The 27,386-nt window shown below is 36.0% G+C and overlaps 1 protein-coding gene across 1 annotated transcript; it reads left to right on the top strand.

Moving 5' to 3' along the window:
* The first annotated feature begins 501 nt into the window (after nt 1-501).
* On the top strand, nt 502-15,589 carry LOC107821340 (E3 ubiquitin-protein ligase COP1). Its single transcript, XM_075219964.1, is given in 14 exon segments — nt 502-691; nt 694-918; nt 4,543-4,620; nt 5,281-5,436; nt 5,799-6,158; nt 8,826-8,983; nt 9,085-9,150; nt 9,511-9,589; nt 10,809-10,964; nt 11,050-11,148; nt 13,657-13,761; nt 14,614-14,793; nt 14,959-15,069; nt 15,140-15,589. Coding segments are annotated over 14 exon segments (2,013 nt in total). The 5' UTR covers nt 502-622; the 3' UTR covers nt 15,311-15,589.
* Nucleotides 15,590-27,386: the final 11,797 nt, after the last annotated feature.

The raw sequence follows: 27,386 nt of genomic DNA, 5'->3' as shown, positions 1-27,386 counted from the left end.
TAGTGTAGTACTTTTTATAATTTTTTTAACTCTAAATTTCTTATTACTCTTAATAAAATACTTTTATAACCATAGAAATAATATCCAAATTTTAAGAATATTTTGGGCATATGCTAAGAGTTTATCTTTTTTCTTTTTAAATTTTATGTGCAGTCAAACAACAACAATAACATGACCTCATCAATCCAAATAACTAAAATGAATTCATGATCATGTCACTTAAATTAAACTCATTTCAAGATTCGTCTGCATCGAACACGGCCAAAAGTTAAACGGAATGAGCACACTGCTTCTAATATTTTTGTTTATTTTTGCAAAATACAATGAACAAATGTTTACTCAAAACGGATGGAGTGAGTACATTTTGTTTATTTTTGCAAAATACATACAATGAATTAAACGTTCACTCAAAACGGTTAAAAACACAAGAAAAAAAGAAGAAGATAGGACAAAACGTTGGCAACTTACGTTCCACAAACTCCCCAAATACTTTTCTCTGTGGGCCTGCTCCCCCTCCCACCACAAAATCCTCCCAAAAAAAATACAAATCTTTCTACTTGAAAAATCCGAATTTGTTTGAGATCGAGGTGTAGTTAATTGACTTTAGAATATCCAATTTACTATGGTGGAAAGTTCGATTGGGGGAGTGGTACCAGCAGTGAAGGGGTCAGTGAGGGTGGGGGTTAAAGAGGGGGTGGTGGTAGTGTAAGGGATGAAGGTGAAACAGAATGGGAATTGGATAGGGAATTATTATGCCCAATTTGTATGCAGATTATAAAGGATGCATTTTTAACTTCCTGTGGCCATAGTTTTTGCTATATGTGTATAATCACTCACCTTCACAATAAGAGTGATTGTCCCTGTTGTTCTCATTATCTTACCACTAGTCAACTCTACCCTAATTTCCTCCTAGACAAGGTTTGTTTTAATTTAATGTCAATGTCAATTTTTTCCCTAGCAATTGTATTTATTGAGCTTTTGTTGTAAATTTTGCGTTATGTTGGTTGGAAATGTGCCCAATAAAGTGGAATGGATGTCAATTACTTCCCCCCCCCCTCCCGTTTTATGTGATGTTGTTTGGCTGATCACGGAGTTTAGGAAAGAAAGATAGTCTTCGAAACTTGCGGTCTAAAACAAGCCTTACACATTTCTGCAGCTATAAATTATCTCATTAAGGGTGAATTGGAAGTTTAAAGTTAAAATTGTTTTTTAAATATAGAAATATATCATTCTTTTTGGAACATAATGAAAAGGCAAAGATATCATATAAAATGGGACGAAGGGATTATCATTTTGCCAACATGAGAGTAGTAGTAGTAGTTGTTGTTGTTTAGTATAGTGTTGGTATTTATTATTGGAAACTGGAATCTAAATAGCTGAGCTGATGAAGTATATAGTGTTGAAGTGCATAGTAAAGTTAGATCAGTACGGATATAAACAGCTTCGGCATCCTGGTTTTCTTGGGTTTTTGTTATAATTATCTTAACCCTGTTGTTATGTGAAAGAAATACAAAGAAAAGATAAAGTACATGCCCATGAAAGTTGAGGGATTGCCCCAGTTGTTTAAAGAAAAGATAAATTACAGTTTTTTTATGTGACAGAAATACAAATAATTTTCGTTTCTAGTTGTTCGATATTTGTGCTGCAGTGTCATGTAGTGTTGAATATTGAATTCTGCCATGAAAATTGAGTATTTTACTATTTAAGCTTCATTTTACCCAGTCCAATATCTTTAAAAGAGACTAATAACAGAAAAAATGAGTAAATGCATTCACTGTGCTCTAGAATGCAAAACCCACTGATGTCTTCTGTGCTAAGAATCTGGTCGTGCACTGATATTTTGTAAACATATTCAAGTACAAAGGTAATTATCTAGCATAAAAGCAAGGAAAAAGAGAACTCAGTCTGTAGCAACTGTAGTTATTGGCTATAAGCCTGAAACTAGGTATGGTCTAGTTTGATGCTCTGCCTTCTTAGACAACGCTTAGTACAAGTAAGAGGTGTTAAGATGCGCTTCTCAGTGCCCATGGTTGTTAACTTGAAGAGGGTGGCATTAAAAAATAAATGTAGTTTTAAAGAGATATATTAATTGGTAAGGAAATGTTATGGATGAACATATTTGTGATTAGGTATAAAAATAAAAACTTAGACGTAAAAACTAGTTAGTAAGTCTATATTAGACTTGCTTGGGCAACCTCACCCTTTACGTGACTAGGGGTGAACCACAGGTATGAATCAAATAAAAAAAGTGAATCCACATCCTTTGCCACTTTCTCTCCTCTGCCTCGAGATAAGGATTTTTAACCTCTTCCTCTTCAAATTAAATCGGCATACTGAAATCGATCTGATCACGTATCCGGGAGATGTCCAGAAATGAGCGTGACAGGAAGTTCCACTTAGTTAGCTGGGAGAATGTTACTTCTCCAAAGAAATGAGGGGATCTTGGGGTGAAAGTCTCCGAGTTTTCAACAAGACATTATTAGGGAAATAGTTATGGAGATTCGGAATTGAGAAGCACGCACTATAGAGGGAGGTGATAGCAGAAATGTATGGAATTGTAGAAGGTGGATGGAGGACTAGAAATATCGCATGTTCATTTAGGTACACACTTTGGAGGAATATTATTAAAGAATGGGAAGACTTTATTGGCAACATAAATAACTTTCAGGGTAGGGGATTTTGTGCAGAATCAACTTTTGGAGTCACATGCACTGGGGGAAAGAGACATTGAGATTCACATTCCCGAACATTTACAGTATCTTGATCCAGATGGAGATGATAGTCAGATCCGGAGGCTACAAGAGATGGGAGTTCATTGGGATATAACAGCATGGAGGAACCTTCAGGATTAGGAAGTAGCTGAATTCCAAGGCTTGATTGAATTGCTTTACGAGCAAAGTACATCAAACACTAGTTAGGACCCATGGAGATAATAGGTGGGAAGAGATAGATTGTTCTCAATAAGGTCATTTTATCATAAGCTCTTAGTGAAGGAGGAATAGGCATCAAGAAAGGTATGCTTTTTAACTGGGCTAGGAAGAGAAACAATCATAACAGTTAAGAATTTGAGAGAAAGAAGGATTACTTATGTCAGCTGGTGCTTTATGTGCAAATGTTCGAGTGAAGATGTGGACCACCTCCTGCTGCATTGTCAGGTGGCAACTTGCTTATAGTGTGAGCTTTTGAGATTGTTCGGGCTACAATTGGCGATGTCGGGCACAATGAAGCAGACATTCTCTAGTTTGATATTTAGAAGAAGGAAGAGAAGCCGAAGAGTGTGGGTTTGCACCATTAGCACTCATCTAGGTACCAAGAAGGAGAAATAGACGAGCTTTTGAAGAGACAGAGGACAACATTTGAAGAATATCCTCTCATTCCTAGTTTCATTCTGGTGCATCCATGAAATTCCACTATATATACAAGATTGTGTGTCGTTTGTAGGGAATCATATCATGGTGTAGATTCTTTACTTTTTGGTACACTACTTGTTTACAGGAAATTCTCCATTATTAATAAAATTATTTACCTTATATAAAAAAAAAGGTTAGAAGGGTTTCTAGCAGAGACACCATTCTAGTAGCTCTTGTTTTATATTACATATGAATGATCTTGCCTTCTCATCATACAACGCGCTTTCTCTAATAGCTAGACGAGATTTTACGGAAAAATCTTTTGATTTCTTTATAGGAGAGGAGAAATCTCATTTTTTCAATGCGAGGTCGATGATTTAGAATTTATTTCAAATTAAGGGTTTGTTCGTTCTATATTTGAGGTCAATTTAAAAATTGTTCGAAGTGTATGATCATCAATTAGCCGTTCCAAATTCTTTGTGTTTTTCATTCACTCTATTCTTTTAGGAATGGTTTCGAGCGTCTAGGACCTCTTTTAAAGTACTAATTAATATTTACTTTGAACTTATGAGAAGGAGGTTTCACCCATCTCGCAAGCTTACGTCTAGGGTAGTCCTTGCAATTATATCTAGTAAATTAACTTAACATCAGAAATTTAGCAAGGACGTCTTCCGCTTTTCTGTTGTCACTTTAATTTAGTAAAGATACATTTTTTTTGTGAAAGAATTGTCACTTTCAAGAAAGAAAAAATAAAGGAAAAAACATCGTAAGCAAGTAAGCAGTTAAATCATAAATGTGTTGTTATCTCCCTTGGAACTGACTCAACAAAACTCGGCCTTCAGAGATGGTTTGCTCAAATCTCAAAGATAAAAATTAGGACGATACGTCTGTCAGGATGTTGAACTCATATTAGAGTCCAAATTATTTTTGTCCCTTCTTTGTTGATCTTTTCGTCATCTAAATCTATCTGATAATCTTATGATGCATCCTCTTTTTTCATTCGAGCTTCTTTTCCCTATTGACAGGTAAGGTTTAAGTTTTATTTACTCTCAACTATCTGTATCTCTTTACAATCTAATAAACTGTTTTTGTGTGATATTAATGTAGCATAACTATGAGATGGTTACATCTTGAAATGATTTACTTCACCATGCAGCTTATTGTTAAAGGTTTCTCTGTACCACATTTGTAGCTACTGAAGAAGACATCTGCTCGTCAGATTTCAAAAACTGCATCTCCTGTTGAACAATTTCGTCTTTCATTGGAACAGGTGAGTCTGTTTTCTCAATCTCCAGGTGAAGTCACTATGGAGTTTGTCGCTGAAGTTTGCTTCTCGACACTACTAAATTTAATATTTTTTTTTATGAAGGACCTCCTTTTCAAGTTTGCTCTTTAACTTATGATCGAAGTTTGGGTGATCTGATTTATATGTTTGTTGAGTTATTGTCTATTATGGTCTTGAAATTGTGAATTTAAATTTCATATGGTAATTTAGACATATAAAATAGTTGCTTGTGTTATAGGTACATTTGTGGTTCTGATTCTTCTCCATGGGTCAAAGGTGGGTTGTTTGAGAGATGCTTCCTGTTCAATTCTGGAGGAGTTAAAAACCCAATATGGAGGCATTCCTTACCCCTCCAGTTTTACTTCCTAACCATATAACCAAGTGTCCCTTTTCTCTTTATTATTATATTTTTGCCCTCAATTTAACTATGAAATTGATTGATGCAACTGCTTGAAAGATCACTTATTGTGGAGCTCTGCATTGATGTCACTGCATTTGGAATCAAACATAACATTTTTATTTGCTATTTTGCCTTGTTCTTTTTATTGGTCAGTGTGGAACAAATCATGCACCCCATAAGTTTTTAACTTTCAGTATCAGTTTTGTAAGGAATCTTGAGATGTGACACTTGTTATGCTTAGACAGGGTTGTGATGTATCAGTTAAGGAGCTGGATGCTCTATTGTCGATGTTGTCAGAGAGAAAGAGGAAATTGGAGCAGGAAGAAGCAGAGCGAAATATGCAAATTCTGCTAGACTTCTTACAAATGTTAAGGAAGCAAAAAGTTGATGAACTCAATGAGGTTTGTGATTGTTTTAATACCACCTAGAGAAAAAAGTCAAGAAGGAAAAAGCAGATATTTGAAGTTGAGAAGAAAAAAACATATCGTGGTAGAATAGGGTATGGCAGTATGCTAGATTTTGGCTTTGCATTCTTATGTTAGTTGAGGCTTGAGTCCCTTTTGCTGAATTCCCCTATTCTATTTGGTTATCCATATTAACACTGCTTCTTCTCCCTAAATCAATTCGAGATATTTTATACACAAGTGGTTCTTCACTTGGGTCATTGCGCCTAAGTTGTCCTTTTAAAGTCTTGGATAGCTGCAGTTCACTTTCTCCAAATAACACACTAATAGCCAATTTACTGATTTGTGCATTTCATTAGGTGCAACATGATCTGCAATACATCAAAGAGGACATAAGTGCAGTGGAGAGACATAGAATAGACCTATACCGGGCTAGGGACCGGTACTCAATGAAGCTTCGAATGCTAGCAGATGATCCAATTGGGAAAAAACCTTGGTCTTCATCCACTGATAGGAACTTTGGTGGTCTTTTCTCCACTTCACGGAATGCACCTGGAGGATTACCTACTGGAAACTTGACATACAAAAGGGTGGAAGGCAAAGCTCAAATAAGCTCTCCTGGACCACATAGAAAAGATACTTCTACCAGTGAATTGAATTCACAACATATGAGTCAATCAGGTCTGGCTGTGGTGAGGAAGAAGCGTGTAAATGCACAGGTTTTGTGGTTGCGACCTCATCTCACTTGCAAGTTTCTTAATTTATTTATCTTTTTGCTGTATTTTCTTTGGTATAAAATTGAATACAACAACAAACCCAGTGTAATCCCACGAGTAGGGTCTGGGGAGGGTAGCGTGTACGCATACCTTACCCCTACCTTAAGAAGGTAGAGAGGCTGTTTCCGATAGACTCTCGGCTCAAGAAAAGATACAAAAAGAATCAGTAGCAACAAACAGGAACATCAGCAAGATTACAAGAAAATCGAAGCGAAAGAAACATGCAGCAATAGAAAATCTCGAATAAGCTCTCCTGGACCACATAGAAAAGATACTTCTATCAGTGAAATGAATTCACAACATATGAGTCAATCAGGTCTGGCTGTGGTGAGGAAGAAGCGTGTAAATGCACATGTTTTGTGGTTGCAACCTCATCTCACTTACAAGTTTCTTAATTTATTTATCTTTTTGTTGTATTTTCTTTGGTATGAAATTAAATACAACAACAAACCCAGTGTAATCCCACGAGTAGGGTCTGGGGTACCCCTACCTTGATAAGGTAGAGACGCTGTTTCCGATAGACCCTCGGCTCAAGGAAAGATGCAAAAAGAATCCGTAGCAACAAACAGTAGCATCAACAAGATTACAAGAAAATCAAAGTGAAAGAAACATGCAGTAATAGAAAATCTCGAAAGATAAAAGTACAAGACTAATCTTAATATTACTGGTATGAACAAGGAAAACACACGATTACCTGTTAACTTTTTACCTTTATTCTCGACCTCCACACCTTACTATCGAGGGTCATGTCCTCGATAAGCTCAAGCAGCGCCATGTCCTGCCTAATCACCTCTTCCCAATGCTTCTTTGGCCTACCTCTACCTCTCCTCAAACCCACCAAGGTAAACCTCTCACACCTTCTCACTGGGGCATTAGTGCCTCTCATCACTTCCCGCATCTTGTCCTCCCTAGGGTTCACGTCCACCTTGTCCCGAATAATTTCATTCCTAATCTTTTCTAACTTGGTATGTTCACATCCATCTTAGTGTCTCATTTCTGCTACCTTCATTTTCTGGACATGAGAGTTCTTGACTGGCTAACACTTAGCCTTATAAAACATAGTCGGTCTCACCACCACTTTGTAAAACTTACTTTAAGTTATTGTGGAACATTCTTATCGCACAAAATACCGAATGTGAACCTCCACTTCATTCACCCCGCTCCAATACAATGAGTAACATCCTTGTCAATCTCTCCATTATTTTTGGATTACTGACCCAAGGTACTTGAAGATTGAAACTTCCTCTCTTGGGATGATTTGTGTATCAAGTCTTGCGTCCACGTTAGGTTCATGAGTCACATAACTGAACTTGCACTCCAAGTATTCAGTCTTGCTCCTGCTCAACTTGAAACTTTTTGACTCCAATGTCTGTCACCAAACCTCCAATGTCGCATTCACCCCAACTCGAGTCTCGTTAATCAATACAATGTCATCTGCAAACAAAATACACCATGACACCTCTCCTTGAATGTGACGTGTCAATACGTCCGCCAAGGCAAATAAAAATGGGCTAAGGGCTAATCCTTGGTGTAACCCCATCACAACATGATAGTGTTCCGGGTCTCCTCCCACTGTCCTCACTCGGGTTTTAGCTCCATCATACGTGTCCTTTATCACCTTAGTATAAGTCACTGGAATACCTCTAGCCTCTAAACATCTCCATAGGACCTCCCTTGAGACTTTATTGTATACTTTTTCTAGGTCAATGAATACCATATACAAGTCCCTCTTCCTCTCCCTATACTCCTAATAAGGTGAATGGCTTCCATAGTTGAACGCCCCGACATGAATCTCGGAAATAAGACAGTCCTGCTCAGCTTCACTTTCGCCACCCTCTCCCAAACTTTCATAGTATGGCTTAGTAGGTTGATACCCCTGTAATTACTGCTGGTATGAAATAAAATGATATCTGTAATTGATCCAGTAGTGGGATTCACTACTGGACCCATGACATACCGGGAAAGTTGATGAGAAAAAGGACTATTCTATGACTACCTTTTGTCACGCATTTCTTGTATGAAAGCTTCCAGTGTGATGATCAAATTATGATGATGTAATCACATCCGAGGTTCTCGTTAACTATTTTTCAGCTACCCGACTTATTCCCGTAATATTGCAACAACAACAACAACAACAACAATCCAGTATAATCCCACTTAGTGGGGTCTGGGGAGGGTAGTGTGTACGCAGACCTTACCCCTACCCTAGGGTAGAGAGACTGTTTCCAAATAGACCCCCGGCATCCTTCCCTCCAAGAACATCCCACCTTGCTCTTGGGGAGACTCGAACTCACAACCTCTCGGTTGGAAGTGGGGGTTGCTTACCATCAGAGCAACCCCTCTTGTCTATTTCAGAGCAACATAGACAATATTCCCGTAATATTGGTGATCTCATATTTGCTGATTTTGAAGAAATCTATCATGCACAATTCTTCTTGTAAGCTATTTTCCATCAATTTTCAAGCTTTCTCGCAGAGAGATGTAAGCAGTACATATTCCTCCGTCAAATATCTGAACTGCTTAATGTCTATGTTGGTTATGGGTTATCTTTCTAGCCTACCTTTATACTCTTTGATATTATTAGTGAATGGTTTTCATATTTGACTACAGTTCAATGATCTCCAAGAATGTTACTTGCAAAAGAGACGTCTATTGGCGAACAAATCGCATGTTAAGGAGGAAAAGGACGTAGATGTCATAAAAAGAGAAGGTTACAGTGCAGGACTAGAAGATTTCCAGTCTGTACTTAGCACTTTCACTCGTTATAGGTATAATTTATGGTCTGTTATTCGCTGAACATGCTTGACTTTAATTTCTTGCACCTTTTTTTATTTCTTTTGTGATAATTTTTAGTTTTAATCTTTAACAGTCGGTTAAGAGTCATTGCTGAGCTTCGGCATGGGGATCTTTTTCACTCAGCCAATATCGTGTCAAGGCAAGTTTGGTTTTGTGTATAATTGAAGGCTTAAAGTTCTCCTTTTACTGGTTTCCACGCTGTCAGATTTATATGGATATTAGATATTAAAGAGGAGAACCAGGGTTGTGGTTGTGGCAGATAGATTTTATCCAGAATGGGAAAATGGCTTCGCTGGAGGACCGATTTTGCTTTGTGTCATGAATGTTGTATTTTCAGTAAATTTCAGACTTGAAATTACAATCAGAGACACACAACAAAAGAAAAAAGAATCAGGAAATTGTCTTATTAGCCATCCCATTTATTTGGTTCTCTTATCAGTTCGGCTCTGGTATGCAAATCTTATTCCAAATACTAAACTTGAAGATGTTTTTGTTGCAGCATCGAATTTGATCGTGATGATGAGTTGTTTGCTACTGCTGGAGTTTCACGGCGCATAAAAGTTTTTGACTTCTCTTCGGTGAGTTTTTAACTTTTTAGCTGGTTTTATCTCTTGATTCCATTGGGTGCAATGACATTACTGAATGACATATCATGGGTCAACTTCTATTGTTTATTGTGCAAATGAGGAAGTGCAAAAGCTATTTTATTCTGAAATTATTTTTCACCTTATGATTATTCATAAAAAAAATAGCCCGAGCCGACCTGCATTTTGGTTGTTCAAACTCAACTTCAGTATTAATGAGTGCTTCGGTTCAAATTCCAAATGAGCTTGAAAGCAAGCTCCCGCACAACAACTGTGCCTCAATCCCAAACAAGTTGGTGAAAGCAAGCTCAAGCACGACTCACATAAATTTAGTGAAACTTGAACTTGGCTCAACTTGTGTGACAAACTAAACAAGATGATACATCGAGTTTGAACTCGAACCTCAATTCAAGCTCAAATTATGTTTATATTAATAACACTTTATAAAAGTAATAATATAATATGTGCAGATTTAGAATTAAATCGGGTGATAATGTCTTTTCGCACTAATATAGATATATTTAAGTAAATAATTATTTAAAGTAAATCGTCCATGAATATAAAAGAGCAGACCTCAAGTTTGTAGGAGCTCAGCTCCTTAACGTTTAGCTCAAAGTTTAAAGAAGCTCAGAGACTAAGAGTTGAGCTTTGTTCACAAATAGTATTGGTTCATTTACAACTCGAACATTCAATACCTTGCTGGCATACATAATGCTTAATGGTATGGGGATGTGTGTCAATACGGAACCTTCCACAGGGAATGAAATGTTTTTCTCTGTGAAGTTCACCTTCTTTCTGGAATATTGTTTTCCTTGTTTGTTGCTGCAAATTTGGATGGCAACAAGTTCCTGGTTGCAGACAGCACATCGCCTGGTTTGTGCATAGTGGATCTATTAAATTTCTTATATGTTCTTAAAACACACTGGAGTGGTGCTTAGATAGGAGAACAACACCTGACTGTTGCAGCTAATTTTGTTTCCATTAATATTTACGTAAATGACCATGAGTACTATTTAGCTTCTTCTTATAACGCAACCTACATATTGGCCATTTAAGGATATAGTTAACCTTTTCCTTTCCATGATAGTATTTTTATTTGTGTTTTTTTTTTGGTGGACATATTATGGCAGAGCTCTCCTTTTGCGTATTTCTCTCAACTTACTTCTCCTAGTTAGTAGTTACTGATCTAGCCTGTTATGCTTCTGCTTTTCAGGTTGTAAATGAACCTGCAGATGTGCATTGCCCTGTTGTCGAAATGTCAACTCGTTCTAAGCTGAGCTGCTTGAGCTGGAATAAGTATACCAAGAACCACATAGCAAGTAGCGATTATGATGGAATAGTAACTGTATGGGATGTGACCACTAGACAGGTGAATCAGCACTTCTGATAATCAGTATTAACTGTTGACTTTTTCATCTTCCTATGACTGATACTGATCCCTTTCTGGTGTTCAGAGTGTGATGGAATATGAAGAGCATGAGAAACGGGCATGGAGTGTTGATTTTTCACGCACAGACCCCTCGATGCTTGTATCTGGCAGTGATGATTGTAAGGTAGTAAAGGATTACTTCTCACTTGTCAAACACAAGTCTTAACCTTTTTAGGTTGGTAATACTCAGGCCTATATGATGTGACAAATCAATAGAAATTAATGACACCACTGAAGCAAAAGAGAATGCATGACTCATTTACTAAGTAAATATAAGTCTTGGAATCATCCTTTAATAATGTTTGATAAACCATTCCTACGTTGTCTTCTGATCCATTTCTGTGCTATGTTCAATAACATACGAGCTTGCTTCTGGTTAGAGAAATGCTGATGTAAATGCTACCAACGGTGTCTTATATTCCATCAGTCGATCTTAATAGAGGCCCAAGTATCATCCGCGTAGGAGAAGGACCTTATACTGCCTACCTGACCTAAATTTTCTCTTTTCATAGTTTACTACTGTATCCTTCTCCAGTTATCGTTCCAACAGTACTGCTCCTATTTTCAATGGCCGTCTCAGTGGCATACTCCCTAGACCATCTCAGTAACACTTCTATCCGTGATTCTACTTTCCATTATTACAGTCACTTTCCAAGCAATACTATTCCGGTGAGAAGCTGTTGTTCAAATTGACATCGTGAGACCAGGGCAATGTGGAGAAGCTGGTAAATGCTATCAACATTGATGATACAATTTTGGGTGATTTTGACAGTTCACTACTCCAGAGGCACTGCTGAGGCAGCCTTGTTACTACCTCTGCGACCATTCACTAGTTTGTTGTTTTTTCAAATAAGCAAATTCAAGTTGGTTTTCCCATGTCCAGTGTGAGGGAGCGTGATGAAATGAGAAATAGAATGTCACTTTATTCAGTTATATTACTTCACGGTGAACAAATATAACATATGTATTGTATCCTATGTTGCTTGGATTCTTCGAAAATGTGGCAGGATACGTGTTGGATCCTCCAATAGTAGTTCATTTTTGAAGGATCCGACACGGGTGCGGCTACATTTCGGAGAGTCCGCGCAACATAGATTGTATCTTAGTATGTCCTACATTGGTTGAAGAAATGGACTGTAGTCTTTTATATAGTTTTGGACAACCCTTACCATATGAGTTAGCTGTTGAGGTTGAGTTGGGCCCAAGGTACTTTCTTAAAATCATATCAAAGCTAGACCTGGACCTGTTGTTCTGTTACCTAATGTTGGGCCATGTTAAATCCACGTGCCCAGATGTCTAGTTGTGGGTGGGCAGAGGGTGTTAGAATTGCCACATTGGTTGAGGGAGTGGACTGTATTCTCTTTATATGGTCTTTGACAATCCTCACTTCATGAGTTAATTTTTGAGGTTGAATTAGGCGCAGGGTCCACTTTCTTAACATACCTCACACCTTTAATTAGTTATGTCATATAAGCCACTTCTCTTCTCTTATTGCTCGCAGTAGTAACATTGTTTATCTTGTAAATAGTTAAGTGACCTAAGTATTTTATATAGATAACCCAGCAAAGAAAAATGTTATATAGATAATTAATCAGGTCTTCGCAATTGTTAGAAATGCCTAAGCAATGAAAGCGTTGATCTAGAGACCGAAAATCACAAAGAGTCGATCGTTTTACATCTTCTGATTGTTTCCTGGCATCAAGTCAGAACCTTGTCGAGAAGTCTATGGTGCCGGCTGCCAGTGGGCATAGTTCGCAAGTTAAATACCTTCTCTCAGTCCCCAAGATTCTAGTAGGTAAGTTAGCTTGGTGTGTTAGCTATTTGCTCCTCTACAAAATATTAGTACTTCAACTTTAAGAAGATTATGGACGAATGTCTTGAGAATTCTCTGTGATTGTTTCCCTTCTTTTGAATCACATTGTTCCCGTAGGCGACTAGTCACTATACTAGTAAAACGATGTAAGCAAAATTCTTGGTTCATATCAATGAGTTTCTCTTGTTAAGTCTCTGCTAGTGAAATCTCAGCTACAGCAGAAGTCTGCTTCCTAAGCCCCAATCTTTGTTTTCTCCTTTCTCTTCTCTTCTTTTTTCTTCTTCCCTAACTTTGTAATGAAGTCAGGTACCACAGATATTTGCGAGCGTCATATACAACTTCTAAAAGGCACTGAAATCTTACTAATATTTACCAGCAAATCTTTTCCTTGCTAGCTAAACTAAAGGATCTTGAGCATCTTTCTCCTTTACTACAGTAATATAAAATGTATGCTTATCGTTGGAAAAGATATTGTTTAGGTGCTCAGGGTTCTTACTGCTGGTCTTCTAATTGGAGGCCACAAAGCGTGAAATATCCTACTATTAAATGTGGCACATTTGTCTCATCTAAACACCTTAGACTTAAAATTGAACTTTCAGTTTTTCATCACGTGTCTAAGTTTTGGTCCATTAGTTCATATGGAAGAAAGTCCCTGGGCATATTAACCCTTTATAGTATTTTTTGATGTTTTGGCACAAATTATCCTTATTGCTTTCTGATAGTTTATTATACAGTCATGTTTTTCACTTTCCGAGCCAATAACAATAATGCTTCTATTTCCCTAACTTAGGTTTGCATCATCATTCTATGCTGCTGCAGGTCAAAGTTTGGTGCACTAAGCAGGAAGCAAGTGTTCTTAATATTGACATGAAGGCGAATATATGCTGTGTAAAATATAATCCTGGATCTGGTGTGCATATAGCGGTAAATTCCTTATTTTATATAGAGGTCTCTTCTATTCCTTATATCTCCAGTTCTCCACTGCTGGTGAATTCCTTTTTATGATGTGGTACCTCCGCTGTTAGGGAGGTGGGTTCACATTGAAGAAGTATCTTGAAAAGTTTTTGTTGCTGGCGATATGCCTGACTTTGTGAAAGAGCTGCGGAGTATTCAGTACTAGGATCCTTGCCAAGCCAGTTCACTTACTTACTGATTCTTTTTTATAAAAGTTTTGCTTCATCTGAGAAGAGATGCTAGCTGGTCTATTGGATCTAGTGGAACAAAAATACAAAAAGCACCTTGAACTATCTTCATTGTGAATGAGCTCTGTGTTACATAATGGAACCATTTTCAAATTATTTTTCACGTGCTTTTGGCTTGGAACTCTAATTGCTTTCATTCATTTGAAAGACCGTGACTGATGTTATGGCTAAAATGCAATTAATGAAGTATCTTGATTAAAAAAATTAATGCAATAACTGAACAATCAACTGCTCATACATGCATGTGTTTACTCTCCTGGCTCTGTTGGGTTGATCTCCATGATGTGTTTTTGCCGTAATCATGCCATTGTCAAATTTGTTTTGCAGTTAGACATGGATAATGTTCCATATGTTCCTTTAGCTATGCAGACTCCATGTTTCATTATGATAGATAACTTCGTTTGTGTCCGAGATTCTAGACTCTTCATTATATGTTCCTTAAATATTTCTGGATTTGGAGCATCAATTTCTCATATAGCTCAGTCCGTGTTTCAACCCAAACCTCAGTCCGTGTTTCAACCCAAAAAAAAATTAAAAAAAATCCTCATGGTGTACATCTCGTGATATTTTGTAGGTTGGCTCTGCGGATCATCATATCCATTATTATGACTTAAGGAACACCAGCCAGCCGGTTCACATTTTTAGTGGCCATAGAAAAGCTGTTTCATATGTAAAATTTTTGTCCAACAATGAGCTTGCTTCAGCATCAACAGATAGTACACTACGGTTGTGGGATGTAAAAGAAAATCTGCCTGTAAGATATTTTTTAAATTTTACTATCCCTCATTGAAGAAATTTTCCTGCCACCAACCATTTGCTATGGTTGGTGAGATGCTTTTTTGGTCTTTCAATTCTCTTTGTTCTTTGACCGAAGGCAAAAGTTATTCACGGCTATTAACACTGCTTGAGTGATTTCCAGATTCGCACACTTAGAGGACATACAAACGAGAAAAACTTTGTTGGTCTCACAGTAAACAATGAATTCCTCGCTTGTGGCAGTGAAACAAATGAAGTATTTGTGTACCATAAGGTCAGTGAAAATTTGTAATCTTTGCTGAAGTGCTCACAGTATTTGATTTAACTAATGTGTTAATTTATAGGCGATCTCCAAACCTGTTACTTGGCATAGATTTGGTTCCCCAGATGTGGATGATGCCGATGAAGACGCAGGATCTTATTTCATTAGCGCGGTATGTTGGAAGAGTGATAGCCCTACGATGTTAGCCGCAAACAGCCAGGGAACTATAAAAGTGTTAGTCCTTGCAGCCTGAATTATACAGCTGCTAGTTAAGAATGCTTGATTGAACTGTAGTTGAAATCTAATTAGTAGAAATGGATTTCACATTCAATTTTTTCTGTAGATATCGATTCAACAACCATCAGATGGCATGGTTCCTCATATTTGTCTATGTATTCACATTAAAACATGTAAAAAGTTGTGGGGTTTGGTAATTAGGAGGATGTACTGCTCTTAAATGGCAGAGGCAGAGTTATACATCAATGACTTTTGTCATTGAAATCATAATTCATATCTTTAATTCCTTGACAAATGATCATTCGGGGTGATTTACATTTGGAGCACTTTCAGGTGAGCTACTTCAGACAAGCAAATGTACACTCTTTTATTTCACAGTTGGATCTTTGTATAGCTAATGGACACATGCCAAAAAGACAACAAAGATTGGCATTTTCATTCAGTATGCTGTTTTACAAAGACTACACACACAGAGAAACAAACATAGAGAGAATTTGTTTTACAATATAAAAATAGAAATGATACACCACAACCTTTAGAGAAGGGTTAATGCGGAAAATAGAAAGAAGCTCAGGAGGGATAGAAAAGAAATAAGGACTCTAAGTAACCTTGCAAGCTTTAGGGGTATATAGCAGGTCTCGGACTTGCAAGGTCAAGAAAACTCGAGCCATTTCTCCAGTTTTCTAAGAGACGAGAAACAAATGTAAGAAGAATAAGCTCAGGAAGGATAACACCGCTGCATGGATTAAGATGATAATTGATGCATCGTTTCATCGCTTTCACATGGTTGAACCATGACTCCGAGCACCATTTCTTCTTGGTCCAGTACAGCCATGGGTGTGAGCGGATAACCAAAAAATGCAGAAAAGTTGAGGAACATCATGTTCCTCTTTCAGTTTACCTTACTTGGAAGATGGTATCATAAGAAATGTGAAAGTGGAGTCGGTATTTATAGACAGAATGAATCTTTGGTTTTGATAAGAAGAAAGTATAATTGGGCGTTCAAATAAATTGAGTGGTTGATGTGTCATATTCTGTATAAGAAGAGACAAAATGTTCTACCAAAAGAACATACCTATTGTATTATGCTCTTTCTTCAAGTTATGACAAAATGGACAGTAATGCCAAGACTATAATTAATGCGTTTAGAAGCATTAGTGGGTTTGAAATTTATAGATTCTTCAAGTTAATATAAAATAATAATTGAACTTACAATTAAATATTTATAGATATTTAACGAATTTTCTTAAAATATTTACGAAATTTAGGGAAAAACTATTAAGTTCGAACTTATATGTTGGATGGTAGATTCACACTCCATAGTTTAAGAAAAATTTATCATCCGAAAAGAGGAAAAACGGAGTCGTTGTCAAAAGTACCTCTATGTAGAAGTTTCAAATATGTGTTTGACTCATATAGTGCAAAAATTATCGTATAGCGGTATAGGATATTTATCATTTATTATTATGTTTATAACTTAATTTCATTTTCTTGATCGTTCTTCTTTGTCGATTGATGGAAAGATTAAAAATAGAGTTTAAATTAAGTGTCCATTATTAAATCTGGGAGTTTTTACTTTAAATTCTTTTCCACTACATAAAATGCAAAGACATAAGATGACAACTTGACTAAAAAACATACTGTATATCTTTTCAAGGTATAAGTGAAGTGAAACTTTTTAATGTAATTCGGAAGGTTCAAAGAATGGAGTTGACTAAGAAAGTTGTTTCTTCCAAATTAGTGAATGCTAATAATAATTGGGTCAACAATCACTTTAAGAAGCTAAACAAACATTGTACCTCCTTTCACCTTTCTTTCTATTTTTTCACCACTACTCTTCAAGCTTAGCTCTAGCCTTTTTTATCTTTTTCTTTTTCACTTTAAGGCATATAATATATTATTACATTCATCTTAGCCTTTGCCACAATTATTAAGCATTAGTTTACACAATAAATTTGACTGTGCACAGCCAAAGACTACGAGGAAGTTCTTCCACTAATACAAGTTCGGAGAAGGGCCGCACCCAAGGGGTGTAATGCAGATAGGTTACCCTAATATAAGTATTAGTGGTTGCTTTAACAGATCGAACTCATAACCTATAGGTCACAGAGATAACTTTACCGCTGCTCTAAGATTCACCTTCAAACAGTAAAAACAACAATAAATGAATAGCTATATATATATTTGCTTCATATAAATTGGGATTGACTATATGAATCTTTACTGATAGTTTCTTCATTTAAATTAATCTAAGAATGATGAAACCAGCACCACGTGAAACAATTCACTAATTAAGTTCCATTTTTTAAATTTATTTTCTAAAATTCAGAATGGGTTCGTGAAGAGTGGAGAAATGAAAGATTGAATTCTGTATGAACTAGAGTACCTAAGAGCATCTCCAACGCTATGCAGTCAGTTTTGCCAAATTGCGACTCCAATGCTCCCCATTTTTGGCTGCAAAATGGGGGATGAATAGTGTTACTCTAAATTTGGAGTGAAACTATTCATCCTTACTTTATTATTATTATTTTTATTATTTAACTCTTTATATATACCTAATTATGTTTATGTAATATCTTTATAATATTAATTTTACATCTTAACTTTGGCATATAATTTTGATAAATTAATTTTTGTGCATTTATTATTTTTATGTAAAATTGTAAGTTAATTATCTTGTATCTCAATGATTTCACTTTTATTTGAATTATCCATTAATATATATAATCTATAATATTTTCTTACAAATTATATGTGATGAATACATAAAAAAGAAAAAAAAGATAGAATTTCTTTAATAGAAATAAGAAAATACAATTTAAATAAAAGATAATAATATAATATTAAAGAGAGAAAAATATAAAATGGAATATGTTTTTTTTGGATTAAAAACTGAAGTAATGATTGATGTAATTCTAGAAAATGGAGGCGAATGGCCTGAGTGACACAAAATAATTATTGCAACCACTTGACTAAGACAAATTTTGATTTTTGAATGCACTTTTCTCAAAAAGATTTCACTTTTCATTTTAAAATTAAAGTACGTAGTTTGAGTGCTAATTGTGGCAGAAACTAGGATAATATGAACATAACTACCAATTTTAAATATTATTTGTACAGACAAAAAGAATAAATGTGGAGTGAAACAGGGTCTTTTTATTATAGAAATCAAACAGTACTCCAAAATCCAAAAAATGGCAAAAAGTTAGAAGTAAAGAAGAAGGAGAAGGTGCGCATTAAATTCATATTTTGTCGAGATTTTGACCATTAAATAAAGAGGACAGAAGAATGAAAGTGACATAACATAAACAATACCCCAAAAGAAAAAGAAAATCACCAAAATAGTGATTCAGTTCAATGTTTGACCATTCTTTACTTCATTTCCAAAAAAATCATTTAGTATTTCTGATTTCCTCAGAAGATTCAATAGTATCTGTGCCCTCTCCTAATTCCTATGTTTTAATTGCAACAGTTTTTGCAAAACTGTCCATTTTGCAGTCTATCATTATAATGGGAAATTTTGCATTGTTATGTCATTCTCATATGGTCCTTATATTTAATGCCTTTCTGGACTATGCTACCCTATACGAATTCACCTTAATCTTCTCTATCTTCACTCTGTTAAATAATAATTGATGCACACCATTTATAACAGAATAATACAAATGCTTCCGAAGAAATGATAGTAACTTCATTAAAAATATGAAATTTTATTTCCTATAATAAACTATTACACTCTATTTATTATAAATCAAAATATTATTGCTTATATCTACCTTTTCTATTCTATAGCAACATAGATATTTATTTTATACAGTACCGTTGAGACATGAAATACAACAATTATGTTCTTTCTCTCTCTACCAGCAAGATTCTCGATCCTTTCTCTTCTCCCTCAAACATAATATGGCCTTTTTGACATCTCGGAATCGGTTTGTTGTTAAACTTACCCAACTTCTAGACTAGAAGAAAAAGTAATATTAGCGCTGCTACTTTTGCGCTACGTTCTCATATCAACATTCTCCATCAACTCGCATCCAGGCGGCTCGCTGACTGCTGGCGAACAGATCTAGCCATGGCTATACCGGAGAGGATTTCAGAGCCGGGTTTTTGTTCATCTCTATTTTTAGTTTTAATACAATGTATACAGTTGTTTGCTTGGCCGGAAAACGCCATCTTCTACGAACTTTCTTCTCTTCTTTGCTATTTAGTCACATACAATGATACAAATACATTGTATTATGTACAAATACAGTCAAATACATTATATTTTTGTATAAATACATTGTTTTTTTCGTCTGTATATGTATTCCGAAGGTCTGTATTTTTTAATACAACCGAATATCACTGTGTTTTCTGATATTTTGTTGTTTGAATACAGTCGAATTGAATACGGTGAATTGAATACAATGTATAATAGTGAATAATGAATATCTTGATTACCTCTATTTCTTGATTACTTCACTGTATTTATAAATACAGTCGTGCGAATACATAAAATGTAACACAGTAGCAACGAAGTTTATGTATAATTGATTTTGTTGAGTTAAATTAGGAGTAATACACACTAATTGATCCTCTCCGTTATTAAACAGCTGTACTCCCTTATTTTTAGGCGATACAGTAGCGCGAATATAGCATACACAGTCGCACAATTGGACTCCCCTATTTTTAGGCGAATTTTGCTACTATATTCATGAATACAGTAGCGCGAATACAACGAATACAATCGCATAACAACTAAATAGTAGCTATAGAGAGTAATTTTGTATATGATAATTATCGGAAGTTAATATATAGCCACTTGATGTTCGGCGATAACTCCATATTTTTAGTGCATTACTTACCTTATATTTTGGTGCTTTAATGCTAAATTATACTATATTTGTGCTTAATTGAGTTTATTTTATGTGTAGGTACGTTGAAAACGAAATTGGGAACAAAGTAGAAATTTTATATGTATTTTATACACTACAAGAATGAATTTATGATTATTTAATTAGTGGGTATTTACTTACAAAGGAAGACAAAATAAATCACAAGAGGAAAAAAAAAGAACAATGGAAAAAGACAACAATTGAATTGAAAGGAATGGAGAGTTAGGCAAAGAAATATGCAAATCAGAATGAAGAATTGAAGCAGCACACAAATGTAAACGCAGCAGAAGCAAAAGCAGGCGACGCGACATTTGCATCCTCGCGTTTGAGCTTGCGAGGCGAGGTACTTAGCTCGCGACAGAGCTGGCGTCGCACAGTGTATAGCGAGGTGAAACTCGCGTTTTGCCTCGCGAGGGTGTTCCGGGTTTTAAAAGTCTATTTTGTCTCCTATTTGATTTTGGACTTGGATATTTTGTATGAGTCTTTTCCCTACACGTATAAATAGTCATTAAGCATCATTTTTAGAGGAGTTTTTGCGATCGGAGGTAAGAACATCACGTGGACAACTTTTAGAGGAGAAAATCAGAGTTCTTCATCCATTTATCTTTTCTTTGTAATTTGTTTATACAAAATACTTAAAAAATTGTTACTACGAACATGAGTGGCTAAGCACTCCACGTTCTAGGGTTGTGGTTGACATGATTATTAACGTTTATTAATTACATTTTCGTTAATTCGGATTATCATCTTGTGGTTGTTTCTTTAATTCTAGTTTTAATTTGTGAATTGTTGTAGCTACCAGTTCACCCTACTATCTATGTTATGCTTGGGAAAATCGTATTTAGATTAGAGTAGTATTAGAGAGAGCTTGTTTCTGAATCCGTGGCTCGGGGAAAGATTTCGCGGTTATGATAGGAATATACCTAACAGCCTTGCTTAATTAAATGTTGTATTATATTCGTTCATGATAGACTCTATACTATAGGAATATATGGTTGATACAGGTGAGTAGTATTGTGGGAACATGCTGTTTATATAAACGATCCAGTTAATGCAACCATAGATAATCTGGATTAACGAGTGTGATTATTGAACTTAATAGGATTGATAAACCAACCACAACCCTGAAATTTTCATCTCCTCTGAAGTAAAATCTCGTCATACACCTTTGCATTCTTGATCATTTAGTTGTTACTTGTTTAATTTCCGCAATAGTAGATTAATAGAAAAATATCACTCTTAAATATCTTGAGCAATTAATTGATTTTAGTTTGCTTAGTTAACGATCAATCTAAGTCTTTGTGGGTTCGACATCCGACTTTCGAGTCACTTTATTACTTGACGACCACGTATATTTGCGTGTACTTGGGGAACCAACACCACTAAACAATAATGATTTCTGAAAATTAGTACTGCCATCTAATCACAAACATTATACTTGTTAAATGCGAAGTTTGGATCAAATATGACTATAGACTAAATTCGAGCCATAGTGTCTTTAAATCTTAGATGTGTACTAGCCAGGGATGCCTAGTTAGATCTTCCCGATTCTCCTGTAAATTATGTGTGAAGAAAATGCAAAATTTCTAAAGCATACCAGAAAAGTAGCAAATATTCAGTCTGATAACCTGATATTGCTTAAACAGAAACTAATAAAAAAAAAAATACAAAAATTAGGTTACCATTAAACATTTGACTGAAAAATCTATCTGCTTATAACCTTCCAGGACAAGCTAAACGGCCAGGAACGGAAAAAGAAAAGAAAACAGCCGAAGCTAATTAAAAATCACACAAAAATAACACACATCCAAAACAAGTCACAACTATTATCGACCAATCATTTGCGACATAATCATGCTAAATTCATCTCTAAAATACGGAAAGAATACCGGTAGTCACTAGTCACAACTCACAAGTCTACAACAACAGCATATCCAGTATAATCCCACATAATGGGGTTTGGGAGATTGTAGCTAGTTGGAAGTGAACCAATAACCTTTCAAAATTTGAACTCTCTCGGCCACTAAGCTATTCTTTACTAGCCACAAGTCTATAGTAACTAAAATATTCATAAAACTAACTAATTATTGACCGGCAGAGTGAAAAGGTGTAAAGGAAATACGAAGATAAATAAGACTTTTTGCCTACGCGAACCAATCTGTAGCTCATCAGAATTGTTAACTCGTACACACTAGCACAGGGGTGGATGCACATGGGTGGAAGAAGTATTATCTGACACCGGTTCGCTGGAGAAAATATTAAATATTTATACTAATATACAATAAAAATGAAGCAATATATAATTATGACACCGCTTCTTGGCAAATAGTACTTCTTGGTCCATTGGTCAAGCTCATATTTTGGCTTGTTAAAAGTCATAGGTTCGAGGTTGAACCTAGATAATCATTTTTTGAACATCTTTGAATGAGTGTTTTGTTAAAAATTTGAGGCTAGGGAGAAGTAAACATACACCTCTCTTTGCAATGATATTCAACTAAATCATTGGGCCAAGACTTTCAACTTGCGGGAAAATGATATTAGATAATACTTATTTATTTATTATTATTTATGTAAATACGATATTGCCTACAAAAAATTTCGCGTACACCCCTGCTTTAGTTAGCAAAATTATCGTATGCACAAATTGTTCGGATGGGTTTTTAAGCTGGTCAAACCAGCTTTTAAACACTTTTTAGTTGTTTTTAGTGTTAAGGTAAAATAAAAAAGTGCTTAAAACAAGTCAAAAACTATAAGCTAGGAAATCCCAACTTATTGTTTTTTTTAGCTTTAAAGCTATTTAGGTTTGACCAACTAATTTACCACATTGTCCTTCATACTTTTTGTAATCTCTAAAGAAACCTTTTCTCAAACCTTTTCAAAATTTTCAATTTTCACTTGAAGATGAATTTTGAAATTTTTCAAAAATTTGAAAAACTCCAAAAAATTATTTTTTTAAATTTTCACTTAAATCAGTCACAAAGCTTTAAAAACAACCCAAATTATTTTCATGTCCAAACACAACTCTAATATTCAAATACCATTTTCACTTGAAAAATTTTCACTTTTTTTTTTTTGGAATTTTACAATTCTTACGTCCAAATACCCACTAAGTATGTGTTTTTTTTTACTTCCAAACTCCTGTCAAATTATTTATTATTGTATGTTATTATAAATAATCTATCTTTAATAAAAATAATTTTATCCAATCAATAACTTAAAGTGAATTGAGGCATAAATTAATCTATATCTGACTTAATTTAATATTAAAAATGTTCCATATATAAGTTCATTTTTAGTTTTAACACTTTAAAGATATTTAATTCATTTTATTAGAAAAAGTGCTGATCGATACTTTTTTACCAAACACATCAACTGTTTTTTTTAGTTTCAGTACTTCTATCCAAACGCGTAACTACTTCTATTTAAATTCAAAGCTCAAGTGTTTAAAAGCTACTTTTATTCAGCTAATCCAAACATACACTATAACTCGGTGAGTAATAACTTTAAGAAGTAAAAATTGCACGGGGCGCTCTATTTGATCGCTCCCATTTAATATATACCCAATTTTTAAAAAAGATTTAACTTGTATCCACTGTTTAAACAACTTCAGGCCTATTTCTCCTCCTTCTCTTCCTTCGTTTTCTGAATACTGAAGATTGAGATATTGTTATGCTTTCTTTCCACGACCCGAATTTTTCACCGTCGAGACCGTGATAGCGCCAAACTTTGCACTCGCTAGGCAAGCCAACGTTAGAGTTCTATTCACCTTTTTCCTTTACATTTTATAATTAAAATTTAACAAAACTAAATCAACGGAAATAAAAGCAGAAGTACATAATAAACCGATGATCTATATACTATTAAGATACAGAAACTGATGTCACAACCCACGAATACTCTATGAATATCTAAGAAAAGTACATCTGTCTCGAAAGAAAATAAAACAGAACTGTAGAACATAGGAGGGGACGCCAGGGCCTGCAGATGTCAGCAGGACTACCTTGGGTCTCCTAAATGAATGCCTGCAACCGACCTCTCGATCAGCCACAACCAACTCCAAAATCTACACAAAAAAGTGCAGAGTGCAGTATCAGTACAACCGACCCCATGTACTGGTAAGTGCCGAGCCTAACCTCGACGAGGTAGTGACGAGGCTACGGCAGGACGTTTATAATATAACCTGCGTACAGTTTATAATAAAGCAAAAAGGAAGTACAGAACGAAATGGAACAGTAACTTGCAGTAAATAAATACGGAACCCAATTATCCTGCTAGTACTCAGCTATAACCAATCCTTAAGAGAGTTACAATGCTATAGAATAAAATCACAGCAGAAGAAGAATACATAACAGCAAAGTGATGTGGCGCGCATTCCGATCCCACCATAAAATCTGTAATAATATGAACATTCGCCCTTATTACTCCTGTTGCAGCGTGCAACCCAATCCCACCAGTCCACCCTTATTGCTCCTCAATATATCACCCTTATTCCTCCTGTTGCGGCATGCAACCTGATCCCACCTGTCCACCCATATTACTCCAGTTGCGGCGCGCAATCCGAATCCGATCCCACCAGACAATCACATTTCACCCTTATTCATCCTCAATGTACCACCCTTATTCCTCCTGTTGCGGCGTGCAATGTGATCCCACCATATCAGTACCAATCACACAATAAGAACAAGTATTTGACAATTTGGCTCAAAACCCTCCACAACATTTATGCCTCAAACCCAAAACAAACGGAAAACTATACAATTATGAAACTTCATCAATTAATACTACACACCGAGACCAACCAACATGTACCATGAAACACCGATAAACCAACTTAAACCAATAATGTGACACAATGAACTACAGAATAATTAATAACTTCAATAAAGAAAACAACATCTAATAAGAAGCAATTAAACATGGAAGCACCAATAAGCATGTAGCAGTTAAGACATGAAACAATATATTAGGAACGGGGAAGGGAACATGCTAAACTGATAATTTGGCGGCGCATAGTTACTCGTCACCACACCTATACGCCACGCACATGAAATTTCACATAGCAAGCAAGTCGAGGATCCCTAATCCCTTGAGTCAAAGTTAGACCAAATACTAACCTAAATCCAACAGCTAATTCAAAGCTCAATTACCGCTTTACCTCTCGAGGCCACCTCCAATCCACTCGTATCTAGTCATAATTAACTTAATAACATCAACTATCGCTAAAGAAATCAATTCCAATGCATAATTATAGGTTTCCTAACATTTTTCCCAAAAAGTCAAAAATCGACCTCGGACCCGCTTGGTCAAAACCCAAAATTCGGATCAAAATCTGATTCCCCATTCACCTTCGAGCCCGGATATACAATTGCTTTGGGAATCCGACTTCAAATTGAGGTCTAAATCCCCAAATTTTGAAATTTCTAAGTTCTACCCAAAAATCCCCAATTCCACCATGAAAACTCTAGAAGGATGAAATCTGGTGAAAAGAAGTAAAAGATTGAAAGAAATGAGTTAGGAATCATTTAGCTTTGATTTGGGAATAACTAGCCCTTGGAAAATCGCCTCTTGAAGTTTAGGTTTTGAAAAATGGGAGAATGAATGAAAAATCCCGTCTAAGTTCAACATATCAGTTGCAGATGTCGCATTTGCGACCTGAGCTTAGCAATTACGAAGCTCGCAAATGCAAAGGTCCCATCGCAAATGCGAGAACCCTTACACCTATGCTGCCTTCGCAATTGCGAAGGAATATTCGCAATTGCGAACATGAACCTCCGCAAATGCGACATAATGATTGCATTTGCGATCACTGCCCCTTCCCACCTTCCTTCGCAAATGCGAGAACTTCTAGCCCAGCCTTCCTTCGCAAATGCGGAACCTGTGGTGCTCGCAATTGCGATGCCTGACCTCGCAAATGCGAGATTAGAGGCCTGCAACAGGTTCAGCTATACCAGCAAAATTTTGTAAGTTCCAAAACACCCCGTAGCCTATTCAAAACTCACACGAGCCCTCTGGGCTCCAAACTAAACATGCACACAAGTCTTAAAATATCATACGAACTTGCTCGCGCGATCAAATCGCCAAAATAACACCTAGAACTATGAATTTAGCACCAAATTGCATGAAATTTTTAAGATAGTTTCAAAACTTCTATTTTCTCAACCCAAGGTTCGAACACGTCAAATAAACACCATTTTCACCAAATTTCATAGACAACTTAAATATTATATTAAACTTGTACCGGGCTCCGGAACCAAAATACGGGCCTGAGACTAACGAGATCAAACATTAATTAATTTTTTTAATTCCTTAGATTTTCAGTCTTACAATTTTCATCAAAAATTTATTTCTCGGGCTTGGGACCTTGGAATTCGATTCCGGGCATAAGCCCAGGTCCCATATCTTACTACGTACCTACTGGGACCGTCAAAACACGGGTCCGAATCCATTTATCTAAAACGTTGACCGAAGTCAACAAAAATCAACTTTTTAGGCCAAAAATCATTATTTCATCAATTGTTCATATAAAGGATTTTCAGAAATACGCTCAGATTGCGCACACAAATCGAGGAGAGATAAAATGAGGTTTTAAGGCCTCGGAACACGGAATCAGGTTCTAAAACAGAAGATGACCTTTTGGGTCATCACATTCTCCACTTTTAAAATAACTGTTCGTCCTCGAACGGACATAGAAAAGTACCTAAGCTAGTGAAAAGATGGGGATATCTGCTCCGCATATCAGACTCGGAATCCCAGGTAGCTGCCTCAACAAGCTGACCTCTCTACTGCATACGAATCGAAGAATAACTTTTTGATCTCAACTGACGAACCTGCCGGTCTTGAATAACTACCGGCTCTTCCTCGTAGGTCAAATCATTTTCTAACTAGACAATGTTGAAGTCTAACACGCGGGATGGATCACCATGATACTTCCGAACCATGGACACATGAAACACTGGATGCACTACTAATAAACCTGGTGGCAACACAAGTCTGTAGGCCACCTCTCCCACTCGATCAAGGATCTCAAAAGACCCGATGAACCTAGGGCTTAACTTGCCCTTCTTCCCAAACCGCATCACACCCTTCATGGGTGACACCCGAAGCAACACTCTCTCTCCGACCATGAATACCATATCATGAACTTTACGGTCGGCATAACTCTTTTACTTGGACTGAGCTGTACGAAGTCTCTTTTGAATGATCTTAACCTTATCC

The sequence above is a fragment of the Nicotiana tabacum genome, chromosome 8, assembly GCF_000715075.1.
Source record: "Nicotiana tabacum cultivar K326 chromosome 8, ASM71507v2, whole genome shotgun sequence".
In the NCBI taxonomy this organism is placed as follows: Eukaryota; Viridiplantae; Streptophyta; class Magnoliopsida; order Solanales; family Solanaceae; genus Nicotiana; species Nicotiana tabacum.
This window is presented reverse-complemented; position numbering and strand designations above follow the sequence as displayed.